At 41.0% G+C, this 14147-nt stretch overlaps 1 protein-coding gene across 1 annotated transcript in view; it reads right to left on the minus strand.

Annotated features, from left to right (window-relative positions):
• Positions 1-14147, minus strand: part of CYFIP1 (cytoplasmic FMR1 interacting protein 1) — a 2370671-nt gene that overhangs the window by 348652 nt on the left and 2007872 nt on the right. The window contains exon 25 of the mRNA XM_044072062.1: positions 12166-12296. Within this exon, the coding sequence (XP_043927997.1) occupies positions 12166-12296 (131 nt within the window). The remainder of the gene's footprint in view (positions 1-12165; positions 12297-14147) is intronic.

Genomic DNA, 14147 nt, shown 5'->3' on the forward strand with positions numbered 1-14147 from the left:
TTACCTTGACCTGGCCAAAGCCTTTGACACAATCCCCCACTCGGGCATCATCGAAATGCTAAAACAACTTGGTGTTAATCCCTACCTCGTCAGATGGGTGGCCAAATGGCTCACAGATAGGACCCACAAGGTCAAAATAGGCACTACCACCGCCGACAGCAGACCTGTCACTAATGGTGTTCCCCAGGGATCTGTCCTGGGACCCCTACTATTTGGCAGCTACTTCTCAGAGGACCAGGAAAAGACAAAAGGCCTGTGGCTGACAAAGTTTGCGGATGACTAAGTTGACTGCTGTCACTGACTCCCCAAATGATGTTAACATACTGCAAGAGGGTCTCACAGCTATACATAACTGGTGCCAAAGTCATGGCCTTAAGTTAAACGCAAAAAAAATGTATTATCATACCATTTGGCAAAAACATAGCCCCTACTGATTACCACATCAATGGCAACCCCCCAAGCACACAACCTGTGGTGAGAGACCTGGGTACTCAGTTTGACAACAATCTCACATTCGACCACGATGTGGCAGCAGTAGTCAGAAAAGTCTTTTACTTGGTTCATCTCATAAGTAAAGGGATTACATCCAGAAAAATGGAGGTTACTACCTCTCTGTACTTCTCCCTCATTAGACCTATAATTGAGTAGAATGCCCCGTTTGGTATGTACCTCTCTCCAAACACCTGCACCAACTGGAAAGGCCACAGAAATATCTCACAAAGAGAATTCATGGCCTCCAACACATGTCTTATGCAGACAGGCTCAGATCACTTGCACTCTACTCGGTATCATACAGATTTGCTCAGATGTGATCTGTGTCTTGCCTACAAGGCAATATCAGACCTTGCCCTATTAGAGATATCCATAAGTCTAAATCCTTGCATATTACCCCCTCGATAGGCCTAAATCTAATATGCAACATCAACAAAACCTGTTGGAGAGACAGGTTTGTCTCCCAGAGGCTGCCCCATCTCAGGAACAGACTTCCTATACATGTCAAACAGAGTACCTCGCTGACCCTCTTCAAGCACAACCTTGATGAGTGGATGGGAAACCACAAATTTCTCCCAGGGGTTCCACCTTTGTCCCTCATTCACAGGGGTGACAGGTGCTGATTGAGGTTTCTGTTTTGGGGATAAACTCTTGACCAGGCATGTAAGGGCTCAGAGCCATTAGCCCAGTAACCTTCTATGATCCTATGCCATACATGTAGGCATGTGTGCGCATATACATATGTATATGGATTCATTTTATAAGCTCAAACTTCTGAAATCTTGAATTGCAGAATTTTGAGCTTATAAAGCAGAAAATCCAAATACCCAAAACTACACAATCACGAAGCCCTAAATCCCGAAACCGCAAAACCATGAAATTCAAACTCCCAACACTTTCAAACACCATTACAACACACACATACACAACTAAATAAGCACACACACCTACCTTTATGATATGGAGGGGGGCTGTGCCCCCCTGCACCCCCTACTTAAATATTCTAACTCCAAGGTCGCACTACATACACACAGACAGAAACTACCACCACATAAACTACATTCTTCTCGCACACACACACACACACACACACAAATCACAGTAACAACACACACTAACACACACTACAGCCCCTACCCAACAACCTTAAACATAAACACTTAGCTGAATCCAGGAACACAGCTCAACACCAGTACCGCCAATTCAAAATCTCCCACATTCGAGATTTTGAATTTTGTGCTTCTGGGGTTGCGATCTTCCGATCCTTCCACTTTATGAACCCGAGATACTGAATTTCGAGATTTCAAGCTTATAAAGTGTTCCCATATATATATATATATATATATATATATATATATATATATATATATATATATATATATATATATATATATATATACACATATATATATATATATATATATATACATACATACATATATTATATATATAAATATATATATATATATATATACACACACAAATATCTATACATACAAGTATACAACACATATCTATACATATCTATACATATATATATATATATATATATATTTTTTTTTTTTTTTTTTTGAAGTGCGAACCTCTGATGCAATACTGGCTCCCAACAGGATTGCAGTACTGGGCATCGAAGTCAATATTCCGTGAATTCTGACATCAGTGGGCAGCTGAGATATTACGTCTTTCTTAAACTTATTCTTTCAGATGAGTGAAACATCAGGGGTGGAAAGGTCTGCCATGTTTGCATGGGCAAGGGACTTGAAGGCACTAGATTTCCAAGTAGGAGCCAAGACAAAAGTTGCTTCTTAAGGTCTTTTGGACAATGCACTGACAGATTGTACAATTCTTACAGTTATGACCTGCATCTGAACAGGAAAAAGCACTGGGAGTAGAGATCCTTGTACAGAAGCTGCTTACAGCAATCAACCCCCCCCCCCCCAGAGCTGATATCTCTAATAGTGCAACGAAAAGCTGTGCAATTGAGGAAAAAAACAGGGAACGTAACCCAACAGGGCACTTATCAGAACCAGTGAAAGTCAGTGGTATCAATGACCACCTGTAGGACAAACCAATGCGTGCAAGACCTACATTTGAAGTGTCAGCAAGACAGTCAGATTTTATGCTCGTACATCCATTTATGTACCCTTACACATGTAGGCTTAAGTCATACATATGACTCTGTGGAAGGATTTGGGTGTGGTACCCTAGCTGGAGGTCCAGTTATCTGGCCAGATAGTCCAACAATTTGGAATACTGCAGTAGTGATCTGAGGAAGGACATCAAGCCTTTACAGCTATTTTCAGAAGGCACTTAAAGGACTTAAGATGAATAAAATATTGCACCACAGAGTGAAACCAGTAGATGCCTGAGAATCATGAAGTTTAGGTTCCAAGAAAGAATAAGATTCTTGAAATGAGAGCAAGGTTGTAAAACCACTGAGGAGCAGCATAGCTAGCTTGTTCTGAGCAACAATCCGCCACTTCACAGGGTCATGATGGACAAAAATGCTAGAGGCAATCACCCTGACAACAAAACTAAGGAAAAGTAAATCAAATGGGTGCTTGAAATACAGATCACCTATAAACTCGTACACACAAGTGGCACAAGTGCTCTTTGCAAATTAGACTGCCTCCTATACTTATCAGAATAAGTCTGAAAAGTGCAAGGCTTCCTGGTAGTTTCACTGGCCTCAAAGTTCCATCAGAGGTACGGGATCTATTCAAGAAGCCAGACCCTGAAATGGAGCCATCCGTTTCCTCAAATGGGGGGTGGAGAGGTGGGGGCAGTAACTATGTACTGCGATTATTTTCAGCAATGCCAGGGTCCTGAGATAGAGGTCCATTCTATAAAGGACACAGAATGCTTCCACTACCAATTCTTCTTTATCCTGGCTGGATGAAGCAGGAGTAGGAAGAACAGCATTCTCTCAAAGGGCAGAAAAGACCTATCATGTCCAGTAATTCAGACAGCACAGTTACTTCACCAGGAATGTGAACTGCTTAAGAGTGGAGTCTCCACTATGGCCCACTGACAGAAACGCAAGCCCCAGTTATGTGCTGCAACATTTTACTCACTTACCCAACCACTGAATGGTTATCTTTCTGAAGCAAGAAAAAGCCCTCAGTACAACAAACACCACCTGTAGTTCTAGTTGAGGAGGATCTAAGCTGCAATGGAGGGAGGAAGCAACTACTGTAGCAGAGATCACTCAGACATTTAATGTTATGCCAAGTTCACTTAATGTCACTGTACTATGTTCACTATTTGATCACTGCTGCAATAGCCATAGCTATTTAGATAGATTACCCTAGCTTACTACACTTGGGAGGTGGAAGGTGAAAAGTCCAGGAGCCCCTGGAGAATGGTGCTAGCAGAAGAAATCAGGCTTGCAGTGCTTTACAAAAATGTGTATGAAGGACCAAGTTACGGCTTCTAAAATCTAATCCTTTCTAAAAAGCCACAGATGAAACCAAGGTAGAGTGGGCCTTGACCCTGCCTGGAATAGTTTTGCTTTGGTGAGTATAACAAAAGGCAATAGCCTTAGACAACCATTTGGAAGTTGTTTTGACTCAGGTTGTCCCTTCTTACCTTGATGAGAAATGAAAAACTGATCCAAAGATCTGAAACATTTAGTTCTGTCAAGATAGTATCAGAGCTGTCTGTGGACATCCAAGGTGTAGCGTACACTTTCTCCACTACTTTTATCTTCATGAAAGAAAACAAAGATGGATAATTTGGCTTAAAGTAAATTTGGATACCACTTTAGGCATAAAAGAAAGATTAGTTCTCAAAGAAACCCTATCCCTATGGAAAATGAGACCGGGTTGACTCAACATAAAAGCCTACAACTCAGATACTCTTCTTGCGGGGGTCAGAGCAATCGGTAAAACCATTTTCCATTTTAAGAGCCTTAAGTCAGCCAGATTAGCAGTTTCAAATGGAGCAACTGTTAACTTCTTTTCTTGAAGGCCTCTTAATAGCAAAACTCCTTTCAAAAACACGACATGAGACTGCATTCAAAGAGAAGAATCCATGGGCAGACATGCTTAAATGGCCGATAAATGAAACTTAAGAGAGGAAATAAAGGCCATAGGACAGTAACTCACAAATATTGTAAAACCAGAGAACAACTAGCCCTGAATGGGTGCTACGTATGTTGTTGGCACCAACTAGAAAACCTCTTCCATTTGCTAATATATGATTTTATAGTAGCAGGCCTTCTTGCTTCCATTAGTACCTGCTACATATCCTCATTAAACAGGTGCCTAAAAGGAATCAAGTCCCTATCATCCAGGCAGTCGACTGAAGAGGACTGATGTTGGGGTGCATCAAACACATCTGTTGTTGTGTGAGTAGAGCCAGTGTGCAAGGAAGCTTGTGGTATGTGCACCTGGCATTTCCAAAGGAAGTAAGAACCACTATTGCTTAGGCCAGAAGGGAGTCACCACAATGATCTTGTGGGATTCCTTCTGAATCTTCAGAGGTTCCCTGATATTAGTGGAATGGGTGAAAAGCCATACAGGAGCATTACTGTCCAAAGAAAAGAAAATGTATCTGTCTTCCAGGCCTTCTTGAAAAATTGCCAGCTGATTATTCAGAGAGGAGGCACACTGGTCTGCTTGAGGAACTAATCACAAATGGATCAAATCCTGGAAGACCCTTGATCTAAGTTTCCATTTGTGACAGTCTGTCCATGTCTTACTCAGTTTGTCTGCTCCACAATTTTGCTCCAACAGAATGCAGGATGCCTATAGAATGAGATTGTTCTGTGAAGTTATTTCCCCAAGCTAACATGGCTAATCTGCAAAGGAGGTATGAACTGGTTCCCCCTTGCTTGTTAATGTACCACATAACTGTGGTATTGTTTGTAACCACTTGAAAAGGTCCCAGGGACCAACGATTATTCAGATTGTGCCTTGATCAGAGCAAGCATATGTTTTATATTCATGTGCTTGTGTCTATCCTTAGTGTCCCACACACACTGCACTTTTAACCCTCCTGAAACTGCTCTCCAAGCAAAGTCTAAAGCATCTGTGGTGACCAGCTGGTTTGTAACAGAGAGGGAGACAGAAAGGAAGATCTGGATTAAAGGATATTTGCTGTCTCCACCAAGTGATTTCTCTTCTGACTAACCATAGCACTGGCACTTGACAAGACAAAGGATGTTGATGCTGGGAACAGAGAGACTTCAGATGCCATTGGGGTATCATAAGAATCATAGATGCCACGAGATCCAAAATCTTGAGGTATTCCCTCACAGTATCTGAAGCCTGAGAGGAAAACCTTAAAAACAGCTCCAGATATAGATCTATTTTTTTTTTCCTGTGGAAGAAAAGCTCTTTGAACTGAGGTGTCTAGCTGACATCCCAGGAACACAATCCTGTCTGAAATCAAAAAGAATTTTGAATGTTCTCTTGGAATCCCAGCTTATGTAAGAGACTCCTCACCCCAGTACAGGATTCCCGACACTTTGAAAAATACCCTACAAAGATAAACAAGTTGTCTAAATATGGAAAAGTATGGATACCATGTAGCCTGCAATGAGCTATAACTGGAGCTAGGCATTTTGGCAAAACCCTTGGTGCAGTGGACAGTCCAAAGTGTAAGGCAGAGAAAGTACAATTGTGTAAAATCTTACCCTAAGAGTAGATGTCCTACTTCTCACTGTTGCAGTATTTTTCACTCAATGGATACCCTGGCAAGGATAACCAGAAGTCTGGCCTTCAAGCACTCATGACAGTTACACCTTTTTTGTTTTTCCACAAAGACAGCATGTCGCTTCATACCAGTCCTTTTATGCCCAAGGTGATTAATGATTTGTCCTTTAATCAGTCCATTCATCTTCCTTCTTTTTTCCCATTTTACAGAATCTTAGCAAGAGGGTTCTTCCCACTTTGGATTTACATAGAAAGCTCAGATATTACCTAGAAAAGACAAAGCACATCAGGAAATCTGAGCAGTTTTTTTGCTTCCTTTCACACCAGGAAACTGGGTTTGGCAGTGTCTAAGCAACCCATCTTCCACTGGATTTCTAAGGCCATTTCTTTTTGCTATTGTTTTCATGACTAGCAGCTTTCTTCTTCTGTTTGTGCTCATTTTACCAGGGCAATGACCTCTTCTGGTGCTTTTTGCAAGGGTCTGCATACTATAACTATTTTGGAAGCTGCTACTTGGTCTTCTGTTCACACTTTCACCAAACATTACAAGTTTAATGTTATTTCTAGGGACAGGGCAGGTTTTGCCAGGGTCATACTTCATGCTTTTTTTTTTGGTGGCTTCCTCCTCCCATCCTTTACAGTAGCTTTGGTAATCTCCCACATGTGATGATGAACACTGCAACAGTGATAAGGAAGAGCATAATACAGTTGTATAAAATGTATTTTTCACTGTTGCAGTATTTGGACCCCCATGCCTGTTGCATTCTGTTGCTTTCCTCCTGGCCTTACATCCTTTTCTTCTTCTTCCCTTCCTATATGTACATGTTATTGCTTTCTTCTGGGGTTGCTCTAATTCTTTTGGGACACTTCAGTTCTGTGGATTAGATACATGTATGTCATTTACGTATCTTACACCTTGCAGGTAGGACACATGTCCAATGTATGTGCCTGGAATGTGTAAAGGCTTTGATATGCTGTCTGGACGTTTGGTTATCCTCAGCAGGATATCCCAAGAGTGGAATACTGCTACAGTGATAAGGAAGCACATGTCATAATGTGAACCAGATGCACAAAATCTTCAAGTCTCGATGAGTAGGGATGTGATGATAACATTACATTTAAAAGATGCTTATTAAGAAACTTGAATGAAGAATAGATAGCAGGTTGTGAAGTGACATGATTTTGAATTTTGGCACAATCACAAACAGGTTTAGAAAAGAAAGATCTAGAACTGGTCTCCAAGATGTTCTTTCTTTGGCACTAATAATATTGTTAAAAAAAACTTTCCCCACCTAGGAAGGAGGAACTGGTTCTATAATTCCCTAAGGCAGTATGTGATGAAGGATGGGTGGAAATAAGAGTCTGGTCTGGTGCACTGCCATCTGTAACCTTGATGAATGAGCTTCAGAACCCATTTGTCTAAACCTATCTGTTGCCAAAGTGGATATTCAGACTTTCCAGAAGGAAAATGGGGCTGCCGGAGGTGGGGTGGTATGGCAAAGTCCCTTAAATAGTTATTCTGACTTGGTGGACTGTCCTTGGTTTTGGGACATTCCAGAATTCTTTTTGGAACCCCCTTGTCATTTCTTCTTAAACATCAGTTTACCAGCATTTTGTTGAGACTGATTATTTTGGTTTTTGACCAAACTGGATGAGAGGTTAGAGAAGTCCTCAGAAATGCTGGAAAAGGAAGGATGAATAATCTTGGGATATTCCCTGGATCAACTTACTCCTTTCATCACACTTTTTGATCACCGCTGCAGCAGAGGGGCCAAAAACAATCTGTATCCAAAGGAGAATTTAAAATCTCATTTTTCACATCATCTGGGAGGCTCTGAGAATACAGCTCCTCAAAAAGAGTACTAGTGACCATAGCCCAGGAATAAGTAACAACTGAATCATACGTACACTGTAAACAAGGAGTAACATTGCAGAATAGGAAAAAAAAATGAAACCAGATTTTTCCTAACAAGAAACTGCAGACAAAACATGCTTTGTACTTTCACAATTAAAACAAACTTTAACATAAGAGCCCTGACAATAAAAGTTGCAGAAACATGCACCCCCCCCCATACCTAGCCATCCTCCATCCTTACAGAAAAGAGTAGGACTGGAATTAACTACATGTTTAGCAGCAGTAGCAGTAACTAAAGCTATAGCTGATGGCTCGGGTTAAGGAAGAGTGTATAAAAACTTAAAAGACTGAGAAATTTAACACATCTTATCTGCCTTTACAAGGGTAGCTGGCTGAGTAACAGGAAAACTGCAGGCAGTATCCACACATCCTTCAAAGCTGACAGAATTGGAAGAATGGGTGAAGGGTATGGAAATTCCTTCTGTGACAGCTCTTAGTATTTTCTAAGGGACTGAGAAGCTTCTGTATCCACCCACTGAAAACACTGGCACATTATATAAATAGTCTGAGAGAAAAAGAAACCCCCCCCACAGGGAGAATCAGAAACTGAGCTCTCTTCTGAGACAGAAATCTGAGACGAAAACCCTGTATCTGTCCCCCTTCATCTTCCTAATCAGATTCAGAATCTTGAACATCTTCTGGAAAAGAGATACACCCCCCCCCCCACAAACTACTTTATAAGAAGAAACAATAGCCTGAATTAAACCCTGAGCCACACCAAGTAAACTACTCCTGTCTTAAGGAAATCTGAGGAGGAATTTACACATTTAATTTTATGTTTCTTTTTTGAAGGAAAAGTGGGGCCAGCAGTGTTATTAATGGCACACGGAGCCTCCCCACAGATGGACACAACATTCTGACAAAACAGGGAAGCCTTCCCTGTTCCTCTCCCAGGGCTGACAAGTGTGGCTCTCCCTTGCTCACTGAGGGAACCCTAACAGCCACAGAGAACATGGTTAACTCCTGGTCCACAGTGGTTGTAGGTGCTACAGCAAGAGGATTAATGGTTAAAGATGAGTGGTCTGCGGTACAACTAATGGCAACAGCAGTCACCCACCTGTGGCTGAGGCAAACTGCTAGTCTGCTGTGGTGCTAAAGGATGTTTGATTAACTTTTGTGTGTGGCTGGAAGGAGGACAGACTGTGAGATAGACAGAGACTGTCCCTCTTTCCTTGGAAGAACAAGCAGCAAAAACCAGTAAAACTTAAAAGTCTTTTAAAGTCATCATTCTCAGACAAAAGCACGGTACAGATAGTGCCAGTAGAGATTCTAGCTCATAATTTGGTGGCCAAAGGAATACCTAAAACGTCTTTACCTTTCTAGGTAACACATGCAGGCATTTTTCCAAAACGAAAGACAGGAATAAGATCCGAACTGCGCAAGCAATATTAAAGAACTGAATTGTGCAAGGGGCTGGTCATTCTTTCCTATGGCACACAGACAAGCATGAAGAGGAGACAGAAAAAATACTGTTAACTTGGGCACTATATGCAAGAGGAAACCCCAAAAGTTATCCACTGTAGAAGGCACCCCAAAAGCTGAGATCATGTCCTTAAGGAAATGCAACTCCCACCAAGAAGCGCGCAACAGAGTTAGCTTTCATGATGTCAGACTTAATCTTCTACCAATAAGGTTTGATCCTTGGTCTGGGACATCCTTGAGCCTCAATTCAATAGCCCTGTGTCTACATGTGCCATGTGTCTTCCTTTTAAGAAAGGAAATATTTTTTTCTCTTCTTTGTGGTACACAGATGAAATGATCTCCATGAGATGGCTTTGTATTCAGAAGTAGTCCACAGGCTATTGATTAAATGCAATCAACAGCTGATCAAGAAAGATAAGGACATACATCTCAACTGTCCAGATTTTTGCATCATATTGTCTGTTTCTCAAAATTGTGGTTTTCTGGCAAATCATTTAGGACAGAAGTCAGAAAATAATGACAAGCATTTAAGTTTCAGAATTCATGCTAATGCAAATCCTGTTATTGTATAAGAGCAATATTTAAAAACTGTCCCTAGGCTTCAGTGTAAACTAAATGGGAGCCACACCACAGAAAGTGCTAGCAACGAGTTGCTTGTGTGGCATGGTACAAAGAAAACGCAAGTGAAAGACACTAATTCTGTAATAGTAAACTCATCTGTGACATGACTAGGCAAATGAGACAAGGGACTCAACACACAAAAATGAGTGTGGGTCTATGTTAAATATTCGAACGCTTAAATGTTCGAATCACTAAAGATTGAACTTTAGTGATCGAACATTTAAATGTTCGAATATTTTAAAAAATTAAAAAAAAAAAAAAAAACTAAAGGGTGTAAGCAAGGGGGAAAGCCCCCTGGCGCCCCCACAACCCCCGCTACTTAAATATACCAACTCCAAGATCACGCTATAGTGTAGGAAATGGGAAATTTTCCATTTCCGCACTGTAGCACACTGAAGTGCGATGTTGGAGTTGGTATATTTAAGTAGCGGGGGGTGTGGGTGGCACAGCCCCCCAAGTGGTTGGTGCAGGGGGGGGCACAGCCCCCCTGCTTACACCCTTCACTTTTTCTTTTTTTTTAAATATTAATTTTTTTATATGGTCGAACATTTAATTGTTTGATCACGAAAGTTCAATCTTTAGTGATTCGAACAATTAAGCGTTCAAACATATAAAATAGACCCAATGAGTGTTTATCAGTTATGGATTCATAAAGCACTGGGATTGATAATGAGCTATACAAAGGAAACAGCCAAACTAATGAGCCCTCAATATATCATACACACGTACGGACTTGATAGGGACCAGGCAGCAAACAGATACAGGCAGTACCTGTATTGTTGGCTGCCATACAGTAACACAGTGTTCTAAGGACACCACAACAGTCTATACTACAATGAACTCTAAATGTTTTCTTCACATATAAAAGCCCACCTTAAACTTGTAATACATTTCCAGTCTAACAAAGCAGAGGTTTAAACAAAACGTTGCCGCTATCCCGCTATATATATATATATATATATATATATATATATATATATATATATATATATATATATATATCAAGCTGTGTGCCTACGGCAGTTTCTTCTGAAGTTACTTCATCACATTACACAGTTTTTAAGATAAACTGCAAAATAAAATAATCTAACATGTAATGCATCATACTAGTATGATGCATTTCAGTTTTGTGCTGGATTGTACTGTCTACCTGCATTACATTTTGTTGTACGCTGTACTGTGCTTCTGTGTTGTACTTCTCAGTTGGGGGATTTCTGGAACACGTTCTTGATCGAGTTAGTCTAAATATTTGTAGCTAGTTGCTACAGGTGGGCTAAAAATGTAGTAGGTAATACCGGACAGGCTCTCCTCTACCTGACATGCTAAAAGCACATAAAACTAGTTCTCTTCCAAACAAAGCAAAAAGAGCAAAAATTCACTGAAAGGCTTGCACACTCAAGATCTGAAGTTGCTGGTTTTACACTTACCTTGAAAATAATGACACCAAAGCTCATAGACTGTCTTGTTGTTGTTGTTGTTGTGTCTTTCGGCTTTTCCCGGTTAGGCGTCGCCACAGCGGAACTCCGGTCCGCTAATGATTGGCAGTAGATTTTTATGTGCTGAGTTGCTAGCCCTGACGCACAACCTTCAACGAAGGTACGCCCATTTATGCATGTCTCCACACAGAAGACGCTCTAGCTGAGAATCGAACAGGACAACGTCTTACTGTGAGGCGACAACGCTACCGCAGCCTAAATATTGAAAATAAAATGTACTGATTCTAACAGAACTGAAAGGGTTTAACTAATCCTTATGAGATTACAATATAAACTGCATCACATAAGGAATAATCTCAGTTTTAACAGCAGTCAGAGCCACTTAAATTCTTTGTTAGTAGAATCACAACTCCTTTCAGTAACGCACAGATTATATGAAACAGGAAACCAAAGATGTACAGAAAATGCTGATCTTTTAAAAGAAACAGGATCACTAGCAGTTCTTTCTACATGCTTATTTGAACATTTGTGACATCTTGTCTTGGGTCTTCATTGCTTGGTATGAAACACTGTTGAGGAGAGAATTCTAGGATAATGACACACCATGACACTTGATACTCACCAGACTCTGCTCAATCAGTAGACAGAACAGGATAGCATTTCCCACCTCCCTCAGGTTCTGAAAACAGACAGTTTTCAGCTCTGCATACTCAACTATGTCTTTCAGCTGGTGATGGAAGAATTCCAAGATACCTGGAGTAATAGAAAAGTCAGTAATGTTAGATTTGTTGATCACTATACCGTTCATTACAGTTACTCTGCAATTGCACTGTATTTCCAAGCATAATACGCTGCTGCTACAAAATCACAAAAATGCTAGAAAAAATTAATTAATGGACTGAATTTTCAGGCCAAGGCAAACTCTTGTCAAAGTCAATCACTTTTAGCAAGCTCAGGTGGCATACAAGGAAAACGCTGTGACCATGGCATAGGTAACCAGAGTTCAACAAGTGTTTCAGGTATTTGATGGATCTCGAAGGGGAAGAAAGAGGTGCAAGTCTTGTAGAGGGAGGGCAAACAGGAGTAGGACACATACTGTTGAATTTCACTTGAAGAAGAGGTGATGCAAATATGCTTTCAATGATGAACTTTCAGCTGACGAAGCCACCACATGCTGGGAGTTTTAGTAACAAGACTATAGGAGGGTGAACTTCCAAAAGGAACGAACTGAGAGGTCCCATGCTGACATGGGCATATCATCATTCCAACTAGGAGTGGCGTTTGGCCATATATAAAAATGTCTCACAAGCCCCAGTCATGGTTACCTGAATAATGGCTCCTACAGACAGCTGTCACCTTCAACAATGGGTAAGCTTCATGGACTGGGGAAAATAGGGATGTCCAGCTGAAGGGAGATTTGGTGGCTGGCAAGCAAGTGGGCAAAATGAATACAGAAAGTCACTTTTCATCACCTTAGCACAACTAAGTATTATTAACATGCTCTGTGACAACGCAAAACATGGTTTTGGACTCAGATGTTCAGAAAATTGAAAAACAAATACACTATTATTCAGGTAAATAGATTGGCAACAATATTAAGGACAAAGAGCTTCACCTATGCTGCCCAGCAAGCACCTCAGAGGAAAAGCTACCACTGCAAAAAAAAAAATACATAAATAGCCACTGACCATTAAGCAATTCTCCCTGCTCAACCAATCTGACCATTCATTAACCTCTGGCCATCAGGGTCAAGGGTCAAGCTAACTGGGAAAGAGAAAGTATAGCTGTGTAAGAACTTAGCATAACAGTAGATGTCCTACTGACCACTGCTGCAGTTCTCCTGACATATGGGTTGTCACAGCTGACATCCAGCTGGGGTACTACAGCTTTACCTTCTCTAAGTTGTATGTTCAACACATGACCTCATTTGGTATGCATAGGGGTATAAAGATGATGTAGGAGTGTGTATCCTCAGACTATCTCAAAGCTGGTGGCCTGAAGACTAGCGAGAGAAGAGAGTGTTCAGCTATGAGGGGTCTAGCTCAAATTGGTAAGAAAATTCTCCTTTACCCATGTCAGAGAGACACAACCAAAGATAGAAGTGAGTGAGAGACCAGGGGATGCAGGGTGAGATTAAATAGTACAGCAGTGATCAGTAGGACATCTACTGTTATGGTAAGTTCTTACACAACTGTACTATGTTCTGACTGAAATCACTGCTGCAGTATTCCTGACATATGGGTGATTCCCACAGTTGAAGGAGGAAGGAAGGGTAGATGGTTACTGAGAAGAATTGTTCAGCTGTCCGGATGGGACTGACCTAGCAAAAGCTCTCCTGGACCTGGAGAAAGCATCAATTTTGTAGTGTTTGGTAAAGGTGTGTATAAAGGACTAAGTGACTGCCTCCAAGTTAGACCTGGAATCTGTTCCTTTGTGAAAAGCTCCTGAGGAAACGACTTTCTCAGTAAAATGTGCTTTAGGGTAGAAAGGCAAGGTCTTACTGTGATGTGAGTTGCAGAAGGAAATCGCCTTTGAAATCCAGGCTGCAACAGAAAGTCTGTATCTTTTATGACCCCTAAGCCAAGACAAACAGCTGGTCAGTCT

Source organism: Protopterus annectens, chromosome 5.part0, assembly GCF_019279795.1.
Source record: "Protopterus annectens isolate FY-2018-M chromosome 5.part0, PAN1.0, whole genome shotgun sequence".
NCBI lineage: Eukaryota > Metazoa > Chordata > Ceratodontiformes > Protopteridae > Protopterus > Protopterus annectens.